Raw genomic sequence first — 13,000 nt, 5'->3', positions numbered from 1 at the left:
AACACAATAACTAAGAAAATGCCAGGAAGGCTATGTTAACCAGTGTGATGAAAATATGTCAAATGGTATATAAAACCAGTGTATGGTGCCCCATGATCGCATTAATGTACACAGCTATGATTTAATAATAAATAAATTTTTAAAAAAGACTTCAAGTCATAGTTTTGTATGGAAACATAATTCAGCCCATCACATGCATACATACATGTGTGTGTATACGTAAATCTGAATAATCAGAGGCATGAAAATACATTTTTCATTGTACTATCTTACACAGGGAAATACAAAATTGAATAGCAACGAGATAGCACTTTATGCCTATCGGGCTGGCAAAAGAAAAATGCCACCACCTCTCTTAACCCTGTGTGTTCCCAACTCCAGACATGTAGCTTCCCAACAAGTGCCTACACTCCAGACCTTACTATGTGCATGCATTGGGCCTGCCCAGGTCTCACACTCTAAAGCCATCTAGTAAGCTAGTTTACACCCTGGACTCAAGAGCCAACTTCTCTTGGAGTGTGCTTCTGCTCTGGGCAGTGGCTCAGCCACCATAGAGAGCTATGCCCTGCCATAACCCTGAAGCCACTATAACTCTGTGTATACCTGTGCTCCCATTATCAGCTTCCTGACCATTTCACAAGCATACACACCTCAAAAATTGCTACCAACACAGCTGTAGGTGTGTCTGTACCCTGGGTACAATATTAGCAGCAATGGAGAGCTAGGCTCTGACCCAATCCCAGAGTTGCTCTAACTCTGTGAATGCCTGAGCTCCCATTGTCTGTTCCCTTGGCTGCTTCACAAGTGTCTGCATCTTATATATTGTTACCAATGCAGCAGCAGGGGTGACTACACATCAGGCATCAATGCCCTTATCACCCTAGATCTCAGAGCTGTAGTCCCTTTACATGTTTGCACCTTATGCCTAAGCTTCATGGCAACTCCATGGACACAACTCATCAAAAATAAGTCCCACTGCCACTGTGAATGAAAGCACAAGCTGGACCCAGGGCCAAGAGGGATTCCCTCAGCCACAACTTCCTCAGTGGGAGAAAATGAAGATTTGGAAGAAAATTTTCTCCCACTGGGGAAAGAAAATTGGTATAGAAGGGACATTTCTTAAACTAATAGAGGCCATCTACAACAAACCCACAGCCAATATCATATCGAATGGAGTTAAATTGAAATCATTTCCGCTCAGATCAGAAACCAGGCAAGGTAGCCCATTGTGTCCACTGCTCTTTAACATTGTAATGGAAGTTTTAGCCATCACAATTAGGGAGAAAAGGCAATCAAGGGTATCCATATAGGGTCAGAAGACCCTATCCATTATTATGGATTACTAAATTGTGGTATATGTACACCATGGAATATTATGCAGCCTTAAAGAAAGATGGAGACTTTACCTCTTTCATGTTTACATGGATGGAGCTAGAACATATTCTTATTAGTAAAGTATCTCAAGAATGGAAGAAAAGTATCTGATATACTCATCCCTACTATGAAACTAATTTATGGCTTTCATATGAAAGCTATAACCCAATTATAACCTAAGAATATGGGGAAGGGGGAGAGGGAGGGAAGGGGAGAGGAAGGATGGGCAGAGGGAGGGTGATTGGTGGGACCACACCTACGGTGCATCTTATAAGGGTACATGTGAAACTTACTGGATGTAGAGTGTAAATGTCTCAACACAATAACTAAGAAATGCCAGAAAGGCTATGTTAACCAGTGTGATGAAAATATGTCAAATGGTATATAAAACCAGTGTATGGTGCCCCATGATTGCATTAATGTGCACAGCTATGATTTAATAATAAATAAATAAAAACAATTAGATATCACCTCACACATGTCAAAATGGCTATTACGAAAAAGACAAAAGGTAGTAAGTGTTGGCTCAGCACCAGTAGCTCAGTGTTTAGGGCTCTGACCACATATACTGGGGCTGGCAGGTTTGAACCCAGCCTGGGCCTGCCAAACAACAATGACAACTACAACAAGAAAATAGCCAGTTTTCTTGTTGACAACTACAACAAGAAAATAGCGGGCACCTGTAATCCCAGCTACCTGGGAGGCTGAGGCAAGAGAATCACTTAAGGCTAAGAGTTTGAGGTTGTGTGAGCTGTGATGCCATGGCACTCTACCAAGAGCAACATAGTGAGACTCTGTCTCAAAAAAAAAAAAAGGTAACAAGTGTTGACAAGGATGGGGAGAAAGGAGAACTCGTGTATGCTTTTGGTGAAAATGTAAATTAATATAGCCATATGGGAAACACCATAGAGATTCCTCAAAAAAATTAAAAATAGAACTAACCATATGACCAGCAATCCCACTATTGTGGACATCCCCAAAAGATATGAAATCAGTATGTCAAAGAAATATTTGTATTCCCATGTTCAATGTGGCACTATTCACAATAGCCAAGATACGAAATCAACCTACATGTCCATCAATGGATGAATAAATTAAGAAAATATGGTACATACATACAACAGAATGCTACTCAACCTTTAAAAAAGAAAAATTCTGTCATTTGCAACAATATTCCATATAACATCCAAACATGGAGGACATTATGTTATGTGAAATAAACTAGGTACAGAAAGACAAATACCATTTGCTATCACTTACATGTGGAATCTTAAATAGTGGAGCCCATAGAGAATAAAATGGTGGTTACCAGAGAGTGGAGGAGGAGGGTTGGGGAAATGTTAGTTAAAGGACACACAATTCCAGTTAGACAAAAGAAATAAATTCAAGAGGTCTGTTGTACACCAGGGTGACTACAGTTAATAATAATGTATTGTACACATATGCTTTTTTTTTATTAAATCATAACTGTATACATTGATATGATCATGGGGCATCATACACTCGCTTCATAAACCATTTGACACATTTTTATCACAGTGGTTAACATAGCCTTTCTGGCGTTATCTCAGTTACTGTGCCAAAACATTTACATTCTACATATGCTTAAAAATTTCTAAAAGGGTAGATTTCAAGTGTTCTCACCACAAAAATGGTAATTATGTGAGGTAATGTATATGTTAAATAGCTTGAGTTAGCCATTACATGATACATCATGATATATCAAAACATCATGATGTATACTGTAAAGATATATTAATTTTTCCTGTCAATTAAAAATAAATTTTAAGAAGATTGATAGAAAAGAATCAGTCATCCTAATAATTAAGTGTGATGGAGGTTACATTCCAGTGAATTGAAATAACTATTTAATAACTAATTAATATGTAAATTAATGAATAAATATTTAATATGTCAAAATAATATGTAAATTAATGAATAAACCTGTAGCAGCCCGTATAGCCTATGGCTAGGAGGACTGAGAGTTACAAGAAATACCTGTATAGCTCAATAATGGAACACCTTGGTGGAAAGGGCATGGAGAGGGATTTAGCTCTCCTAACAAGCATGAGAGCTCCCGAGATGAGAGCAGTGGTGAATTGGCAGTCTCTACACCTGCGGTGTGGAGAGGCACCAGGCAGTCGGGAGCATGTGCATTCTATCACGGACTCGCTTACTCTGATTCTGTCTTCTCTCCTGCCTGCAGAACACCAGCACAGCGTCTCTCTGCTGAAGATTACCAAGCTCTACTAAAGACTAAAATCTATCTTTCTAAGAAGACTGCTTTACTCTCTCTAAGACTCTCTCTCTCTCTCTCTCTCTCTCTCTCTCTCTCTCTCTCTCTCTCTCTCTCTCTCTCCCTCCAGCTAAAGTAGATAGCCCTCAGGCACCTAATGGACCTGGGCAAGGTAACTTAGCAGTCTGCGTCTGGAACCTAGTTAAGCCGGGCCTGAGACCTGGCCAGTCTTGGGCCCTGACAAGTGGTGTCAGGAATGAGATGTGACATAAACCAAACAGTATAAGATTAAAAAAACACCAGTGAGATACCATTATATACACCACAATTAAAAAGATAAAAATTGAAATTAAAATTAAAAATACTGACCATGGCAAGGCATGGTGGCTCACAGCACTCTGGGAGGCCGAGGCAGGTGGATTGCCTGAGCTCACAGGTTTGAGACCAGCCTGAGCCAGAGTGAGCCCTTGTCTCTAAAAATAGCTGGGCATTGTGGCAGACACCCGTGGTCCCAGCTACTCAGGAGGCTGAGATAAGAGAATCACTTGAGCCCAGGAGTTTGAGGTTGCTGTGAGCTATGATGCCACACTCTGTCTCAAAAAGAAAAGAAAATATAAAATTAAATTAAATAAAATAAAAAGACTGACCATACCAAGTATTAGTAAGATGTGGAGGAACCAGAACTCTCATACATTTCTTGTCAGTATGTAAATTTGTGAAAGTACCTTGGGAAAATATTTGGAACTATATAAGGCAGAAGATAGGTTTATCCTATTGGCTTAGGAAATGTACTACTAGTTATAAGTTGAAATGTGTCCTTCCCCTACTTCATATGTTGAAGCCCTAACCCTAGTACTTCAGGAGACTAAATTTGGAGAATAGAATCTTTAAAGGAGTTAAGTTAAAATCAAGTTGTGAGAATGGATCTTAATCTAATATGACTAGTTTCCTTATAAGAGGAGGAAATTTCTATGCACAGAGACACCAGGAATGCATGTTAACAGAGTAAAGACCATGTGAAGACACAGAGAGAAGGCAGCCATTTGTAAGACAAAGAGAAGCCTCAGAAGAAACCATCCTGCCAACATCTTGATCGTGGACTTTATCCTTTAGAACTGTAAGAAAACATATTTCTGTTGTTTAAGCCACCCAACCTGTGGTACTTTGTCATGACAGGCCTAGCAGACTAATGCAGTACCCAGAGAAGTGTGTACATACACGTATTTCCCAAAACGCATGTAATTATTTAATCCATGTAGAGTATCAAAAGGCACAATCATGACAAATTTAAAGATTTTTTTTTTTTTAAGACAGAGTCTCACTATGTCGTCATTGGTAGAGTGCTGTGGCATCACAGCTCACAGCAACCTCAAACTCTTGGGCTTAAGTGATTCTCTTGCCTCAGCCTCCCAAGTAGCTGGGATTACAGGTGCCTGCCACAACACCCAGCTATTTTTTGTTGTTTAGCTGGCCCGGGCCAGGTTCGAACTTGCCAGTCTCGGTGTATGTGGCTGGCGCCATAGCCACTGTGCTACAGGCACCGAGCCTAAAGATCTTTTTTTGTTATTTTTTTAATGTAAAGATCTTAATTGGTTTTTATTCATAATTCTAAAATCAGGCAGTACTCAGACCAGAATATGTACAAAGAACACTGGCCAGCAACATGGCCAGGTAGCATTTATGGACAGAAAATGGAAGTGAGGTATGCAGACAATTTAGTTGATTATAGCTTGGTGCTTTGCCTTATTTCAATCTGTTAACCACTTGCAGTAGAATTCTTGGCTTCTGTAAACAGCTGAGACTCAAATTTAGGTGACTTTAACAGCATTTGCTTTTGTTAGTGACATGAAATAGAGTGAAATCTATTTTTTCAAGTGAATAGTCATATTTTCCATCATAATTTATGAAATAGCTCCTTCTTTCTCCAGCTGATTTGAGATGCTGCCTTTATTGTGTATTAAATTTCCACTTATATCTGTATCAGTTTCTGGACTCATTATTCTGATATATTTGCCTATTGCTGCATTAAGCTCACACTTTTATAATAATTACCATAGCTTTATTCTATTTAATACTGTGTAGAAAAAGAAATTTTGATTCTTAGTTACACTAAGCCAGTGTCTGAGCATTGCTTAATGGATTTGTGGGCCACCATCTTGCACAGTACCTGGTAACACAGTAGAAAAATGTTTATTGAGTGGCTGACTGGATGGATGGATGGTTGGACGGATGGAAGAGGCTTTCAGAAGCAATTATCTTTATAGAAAAAAACTGGTATTATTTTTGATTAGCTCTTTATTTTGAAATAATTTGAAATTTACAAAAATGTTACAAGAATTATATAGAGGACTTATATGTATCCTTTGCCCAGATTCACCAATTTTTAACATTTTGCTGTATTTAACATTTTCTTTTTTTCTTTATAGACACACTTTTATTACTTGTTTCTTATTCAAGAATAAATTGCATAATAAATAAATCCCCTTTACCTTTTGATACTTTGTTGTGTATTTCCTGTGAATAAATATATTCTTGTACATAACTAGAGTGACTATATAAAATCCTGTACATTTCATATTGATACATTTTTTTAATTGGCAGTCAGCATTCCAATGGCATCAACTAATATTGTCATTTACAGAATTGCTTCCCTGCAGTACAAGGTTCTAGTAAAAGGGATCTAATTATTCTGCTTCTTTCTTTTCCTTGAATCTGGGACATTACCAGTTGTTAACTTTAATCATACTTTCAAGATTTTTTTTCCGCTTTTTTGTTTTGTTTTGTTTCAGATTAATATGAGAGTACAGCCAATTAAGTTACATTGTTTGCATTTGTTAGGTAAAGTCCAAATTGTAGTTGTGCTCCTCACCCAGGAGGTATACCACCATATACCCTTACATTTTGGCCATTATTTGGGAGCACACTAATCCCCCTCCCTCCTCCATTTTCTTCTCTTCTCCCCCCAACTTTAATTAAATTGAGTTTTTCTCTTATGTGGGCATGCATTAATTGGTCTACTGGCTTCATATTAGTATTGAGTATATTAGATACTTGCTTTTCCATTATTGTGATACTTTTACTAAGGAGAATGTTCTCCAACTCCATCCAGGTTAATACAAAAAATGTAAAATCTCTTTTTTATGGCCGAATAGTATTCCATGGTATACATATATAACAGTCTATTAATCCATTCATGGGTTGATGGGCACATGGATTGATTCCATGCCTTGGCAATTGTGAATTGAGGTGTGATAAATATTCTAGTGCAAATGTCCTTATGCTAAAATAATTTTGTTTTCTTCTGGGTAGATGCCTAGAAAAGAGATTGTGAGATCAAATGGAAAGCTTATTTTTAGTTCTTTGAGGATTCTCCATACTTCTTTCCAAACAGGCTGTATTAGTTTGCAATCCCACCAACAGTGTAAAAGTGTTCCCTTTTCTCCACACACTCACCAGCATCTGCGGCTTTGGGAATATTCTCACTGGAGTTAGGTGATATCTCAGGGTGGTTTTGATTTGAATTTCTGTGATGATTAAGGATGATGAGCATTTTTTCATGGTGTTTTTTGGCCATTTGTTCTTCAGAGAAGTTTCTGTTCATATCTCTTACCCAGTCATAGATGGGATTGTTTGCTCTTTTTTGTTGATTAATTTGAGTTCTTTGTAGATTCTATTTATCAGCCCTTTGTCAGATTCATAACATGAAAATATCTTTTCCCATTCTAGGTTTTCTATGGTGTTCTATAGATTTATGTCTTTATTTTTGTGCTAGTGCCATGCTGTTTTGATTACTGTGGACTTGTAATGTAACCTGAATTCTAGTAGAGTGATACCTCTGGCTTTGTTTTTATTACTAAGAATTGCCTTGGCCATGTGGGGTTTTTCTGGTTTCACATAAAATTAAGAACATTTTTTTTGAGTTGTTCAAATTATGATGTTGGTATTTTAATGGGGATTCCCTTAAATCTGTAGATTGCTTTGAATAGTATGGACATTTTAATAATGTTGATTTTCCCAGCCAAGAGCATGGTATGTTCTTCCATTTGTTAATGTCTTCTGCTATTTCTTTCCTCAGGGTTTCATAATTCTCTTTGTAGAGATCCTTCAAGTCTGTTGTTATATTCCTAGGCATTTAATTTTCTTTTAAGTTACTGTAAAGGGTATTGTGTCTTTGATTTGTTTCTCAGCTTGACTATTATTGGTGCATAGAAAGGCTAGTGACTTTATACTCCAAAATGTAATTTTTCCTGCTTTATCCCCTCTGTAGTTACTATTTTCTCCCTTGCAACTAATAAACAGTTTGAAGGGATATACTTTGAGATCATGTGAACACCTTGCTCCTCATCTAACTGCTTGCCTAGCCCATACAGCATCCAAATCCATCTTTACCGTGATGGTCTGTGATGTTCTCCTCATTTTTGGATTGCAGCCCAGCTGATTAAATATTAAATATTTACATTTGGGAGGAAAAGAATGATGCTATCTCTTCATAGGAGTAAAGTAATGGACATAACATATAATAAGTCCTAATATACAATGAAAATCACAACTCAAAATAATAAATTTTAGATACTACTAAACTCCTTTTCCCCATTATTTTGCAGGCATCAATGGCTATGTTTTTGACAGTTTGCAGTTGTCAATTTGTTTACATGAGGTGGCATACTGGTACATTCTAAGCATTGGAGCACAGACTGACTTCCTTTCTGTCTTCTTCTCTGGATATACCTTCAAACACAAAATGGTCTATGAAGACACACTTACCCTATTCCCATTCTCAGGAGAAACTGTTTTCATGTCAATGGAAAACCCAGGTAAATTATTTATATTATTTTATGAACAGTAGCAATTACTTAGCTAGCTAGTCTTATGCTTTTTTCCCATTAGCTCACATGTGAGCAGATACCAAACAGTGAAGTGATTTAGGTGATTTCGGTAATTGCATTTTAATGACAGCACAAAATGAAGTATTCAACTTAAAAGTGTTTGCTCTAAAATGTGTCTTTACTTGCCAAAAGCTAAATTTTTGAGTGTTTCTTTTTAATTTCAAATATTAAGGGAGTGCAAATGTTTTTGTTACATGGATATCTTTTATAATGCTTAAGTCAGGGCTTTAAGTGTGTGCCCATCACCAGAACAGTGTTCACTATACCAAATACAATAATCCACTCTTCTTTATTTCCGAGGAACTTTACATCACTTTATGCCTATAATATAAAGGATAGACAAAAAGTTCGTGTACAATTTACTATGTTAAATTGCACACAAACTTTATGTCCACCCTGTATATAATATACCATGGAATACTACTCACCCATAAAAGGGAATTAAATAATGTCTTTTATAGCAACCTGAATGGAACTGGAGACCTAAGCAAAGTATCTCAGGGATAGAAAAACAAATACCAGATCTATTGTCTAATTAAACGGTCAAATCTTTCAGTATGTTTGCTAAATTGTAGTGGTGAATATGTACTTAGACATGCAATGAATATGTGGGAGCCAAATATGTTCCTAGGTGTCTTCTGAACATTTGTATTTCTGGGTAAATACCACTTAGAAGCCTTTGGGAAATCCACTTTGCACACATACTCTTAAAGCACTATGAGGCTGTCAGAACAAATGTGGCAGTCAACATCTCATTCTCCCTCTGCCTCAATAACCACTACAAGGCTTTTAAGATCACCAGCCCCAATTACAACACAGACTGCTCTACATTCATACTAACAAGCACTTGCTTGCTTCTCCCTCCTACTCCCATCACCTGCAGAGGGAAGAACATAAAACTAACAGATCATATTCTCTTATTTATATGGCTTTTCTGGAGATAAATCCTCATGGGGGAAAATTATGGTGAATAAAAACTAATGTCATCATACATAAGCACATGTTTGCATTACTTCAAATGACATATTTCTGTGTGAAGTGATTGAAGAAGAACCTGGCAGAATCCCAATAATACCTCTGAAAGTATCTTGCTCATTTATTTTTATGTGTTTATGCCTCTGTCTCCCAACTAAGTTGTAAGCTCTCTGAGGGCAGATACCTTGTCTGTCATGTTAATTATTATATTCCTCATGTTTACAGTGCCTAGCATAAAACATGAATAAATATATCTGAATGATTATGTGCAAAAGATTATATACAAGGGTATATGTGGCAGCATTATTTATAAAGGTACTAGTAAATACTTGGAAGAAATGTAAATGTCCGACAATTGAGGATGAAGTAAGTATGGCTCTTTCATATTATGGGAATACTATACAGCCATTAAAAATAATGGAATGGAAGACTACTCACAATTAGATAGAGAAATATATTATAATATATATGCTACAAAACAGTACATATACTATGGTTATTATTGAAAGTCTGTGTGATATGTGTGTAGGCAGGGAAAAATATTAAAATATCTATATTTTGAGAAACTTTTAAGCTACTTTGGCAATCACTTAAATTTGAAAGACAAAACTTTGCTTTATATTCCTTGAGGGAAAAAAAAAAATAGTATGGTGTCACAGATTACAATGGTCAAGCTAAATGAAGCTCTTAGAGAAGACATCCTGTGTTCAATATGGTAAAGTCTGATCCTGTTTATTTGTTTATTTTATTGAGGTGAAATTTACGTAACATAAAACTCACTGCTGTAATCATTTCAAAGAAGTAATGCTCATTTTGCAGACTCCATTTTTCAGGCCCCCTCAGTACTTAAACCTCTTCTCCTCTCCAATTGCGTCTATTTATTTAGAACTTCTTTAAATATTTCTCAATAAGATTGTATAGTTTTCTCTATAAAAGTGTTGCACTTCTTTTTTTTTTTATTGTTGGGGATTCATTGAGGGTACAGTAAGCCAGGTTACACTGATTGCAATTGTTAGGTAAAGTCCCTCTTGCAATCATGTCTTGCCCCCATAAAGTGTGACACACACCAAGGCCCCACCCACCTCCCTCCTTCCCTCTTTCTCTTCCCCCCCCATAACCATAATTGTCATTAATTGTCCTCATATCAAAATTGAGTATATAGGATTCATGCTTCTCCATTCTTGTGATGCTTTACTAAGAATAATGTCTTCCACGTCCATCCAGGTTAATACGAAGGATGTAAAGTCTCCATTTTTTTTAATGGCTGAATAGTATTCCGTGGTATACATATACCACAGCTTGTTAATCCATTCCTGGGTTGGTGGGCATTTAGGCTGTTTCCACATTTTGGCGATTGTAAATTGAGCTGCAATAAACAGTCTAGTACAAGTTTCCTTATGATAAAAGGATTTTTTTCCTTCTGGGTAGATGCCCAGTAATGGGATTGCAGGATCAAATGGGAGGTCTAGCTTGAGTGCTTTGAGGTTTCTCCATACTTCCTTCCAGAAAGGTTGTACTAGTTTGCAGTCCCACCAGCAGTGTAAAGGTGTTCCCTTCTCTCCACATCCACGCCAGCATCTGCAGTTTTGAGATTTTGTGATGTGGGCCAGTCTCACTGGGGTTAGATGATATCTCAGGGTTGTTTTGATTTGCATTTCTCTAATATATAGAGATGATGAACATTTTTTCATGTGTTTGTTAGCCATTCGTCTGTCGTCTTTAGAGAAAGTTCTATTCATGTCTCTTGCCCATTGATATAAGGGATTGTTGGCTTTTTTCATGCGGATTAATTTGAGTTCTCTATAGATCCTAGTTATCAAGCTTTTGTCTGATTGAAAATATGCAAATATCCTTTCCCATTGTGTAGGTTGTCTGTTTGCTTTGGTTATTGTGTCCTTAGCTGTACAGAAGCTTTTCAGTTTAATGAAGTCCCATTTGTTTATTTTTGTTGTTGTTGCAATTGCCATGGCAGTCTTCTTCATGAAGTCTTTCCCCAGGCCAAGATCTTCCAGTGTTTTTCCTATGCTTTCTTGGAGGATTTTTATTGTTTCATGCCTTAAGTTTAAGTCCTTGATCCATCTTGAATCAATTTTTGTGAGTGGGGAAAGGTGTGGGTCCAGTTTCAGTCTTTTACATGTAGACATCCAGTTCTCCCAACACCATTTATTGAATAGGGAGTCTTTCCCCCAAGGTATGTTCTTGTTTGGTTTATCAAAGATTAGGTGGTTGTAAAATGTTAGTTTCATTTCTTGGTTTTCAATTCGATTCCAAGTGTCTATGTCTCTGTTTTTGTGCCAGTACCATGCTGTCTTGACCACTATGGCTTTGTAGTACAGACTAAAATCTGGTATGCTGATGCCCCCAGCTTTATTTTTGTTACAGAGAACTGCCTTAGCTATACGGGGTTTTTTCCGGTTCCATACAAAACGCAGAATCATTTTTTCCAAATCTTGAAAGTACGATGTTGGTATTTTGATAGGAATGGCATTCAATAGGTAGATTGCTTTGGGAAGTATAGACATTTTAACAATGTTGATTCTTCCCATCCATGAGCATGGTATGTTCTTCCCTTTGTTAATATCCTCTGCTATTTCCTTTCTGAGGATTTCATAGTTTTCTTTATAGAGGTCCTTCACCTCCTTCATTAGGTATATTCCTAGGTATTTCATTTTCTTTGAGACTATGGTGAAGGGAGTTGTGTCCTTAATTAGCTTCTCATCTTAACTGTTATTGGTGTACACAAAGGCTACTGACTTGTGGACATTGCTCTTATATCCTGAAACATTACTGTATTTTTTGATGACTTCTAGGAGTCTTGTGGTTGAGTCTTTGGGGTTCTCTAAGTACAAGATCATGTCGTCAGCAAAGAGGGAGAGTTTGACCTCCTCTGCTCCCATTTGGATTCCCTTTATTTCCTTGTCTTGCCTAATTGTATTGGCTAGAACTTCCAGCACTACGTTGAATAGTAAAGGTGACAGAGGACAACCTTGTCTGGTTCCAGTTCTAAGAGGAAAAGCTTTCAGTTTTACTCCATTCAGTAAAATATTGGCTGTGGGTTTGTCATAGATAGCTTCAATCAGTTTTAGAAATGTGCCACCTATGCCTATACTCTTCAGTGTTCTAATTAGAAAAGGATGCTGGATTTTATCAAATGCTTTTTCTGCATCTATTGAGAGGATCATGTGATCTTTATTTTTGCCTCTGTTAATATGGTGGATAACGTTTATAGACTTGCATATGTTAAACCAGCCTTGCATCCCTGGGATGAAGCCTACTTGATCATGATGAATGAGTTTTTTGATGATAAGCTGTAATCTATTGGCTAGGATTTTGTTGAGAATTTTTGCATCTATGTTCATGAGTGAGATTGGTCTGAAATTCTCCTTTTTGTTTGGGTCTTTTCCTGGTTTTGGTATCAGGGTGATGTTTGCTTCATAGAATGTGCTGGGGAAGATTCCTTCTTCCTCAATTTTTTGGAATAATTTCTGCAGTACAGGAATAAGCTCTTCCTTGAAGGTTTGATAGAATT

At 37.1% G+C, this 13,000-nt stretch overlaps 1 protein-coding gene across 3 annotated transcripts in view; it reads left to right on the top strand.

Annotated features, from left to right (window-relative positions):
* The window catches only part of F8 (coagulation factor VIII), a 292,803-nt gene that overhangs the window by 167,592 nt on the left and 112,211 nt on the right, over positions 1-13,000 (top strand). For all 3 annotated transcript variants that reach the window (XM_053579849.1, XM_053579850.1, XM_053579851.1), the window contains one exon: positions 8,215-8,424. In XM_053579849.1, coding sequence (XP_053435824.1) covers positions 8,215-8,424 — 210 coding nt within the window. The remainder of the gene's footprint in view (positions 1-8,214; positions 8,425-13,000) is intronic.

This window comes from Nycticebus coucang, chromosome X (assembly GCF_027406575.1).
Source record: "Nycticebus coucang isolate mNycCou1 chromosome X, mNycCou1.pri, whole genome shotgun sequence".
NCBI lineage: Eukaryota > Metazoa > Chordata > Mammalia > Primates > Lorisidae > Nycticebus > Nycticebus coucang.
The sequence above is the reverse complement of the archived record's forward strand: the minus strand, read 5'-3'. Positions and strand labels throughout refer to the sequence as shown.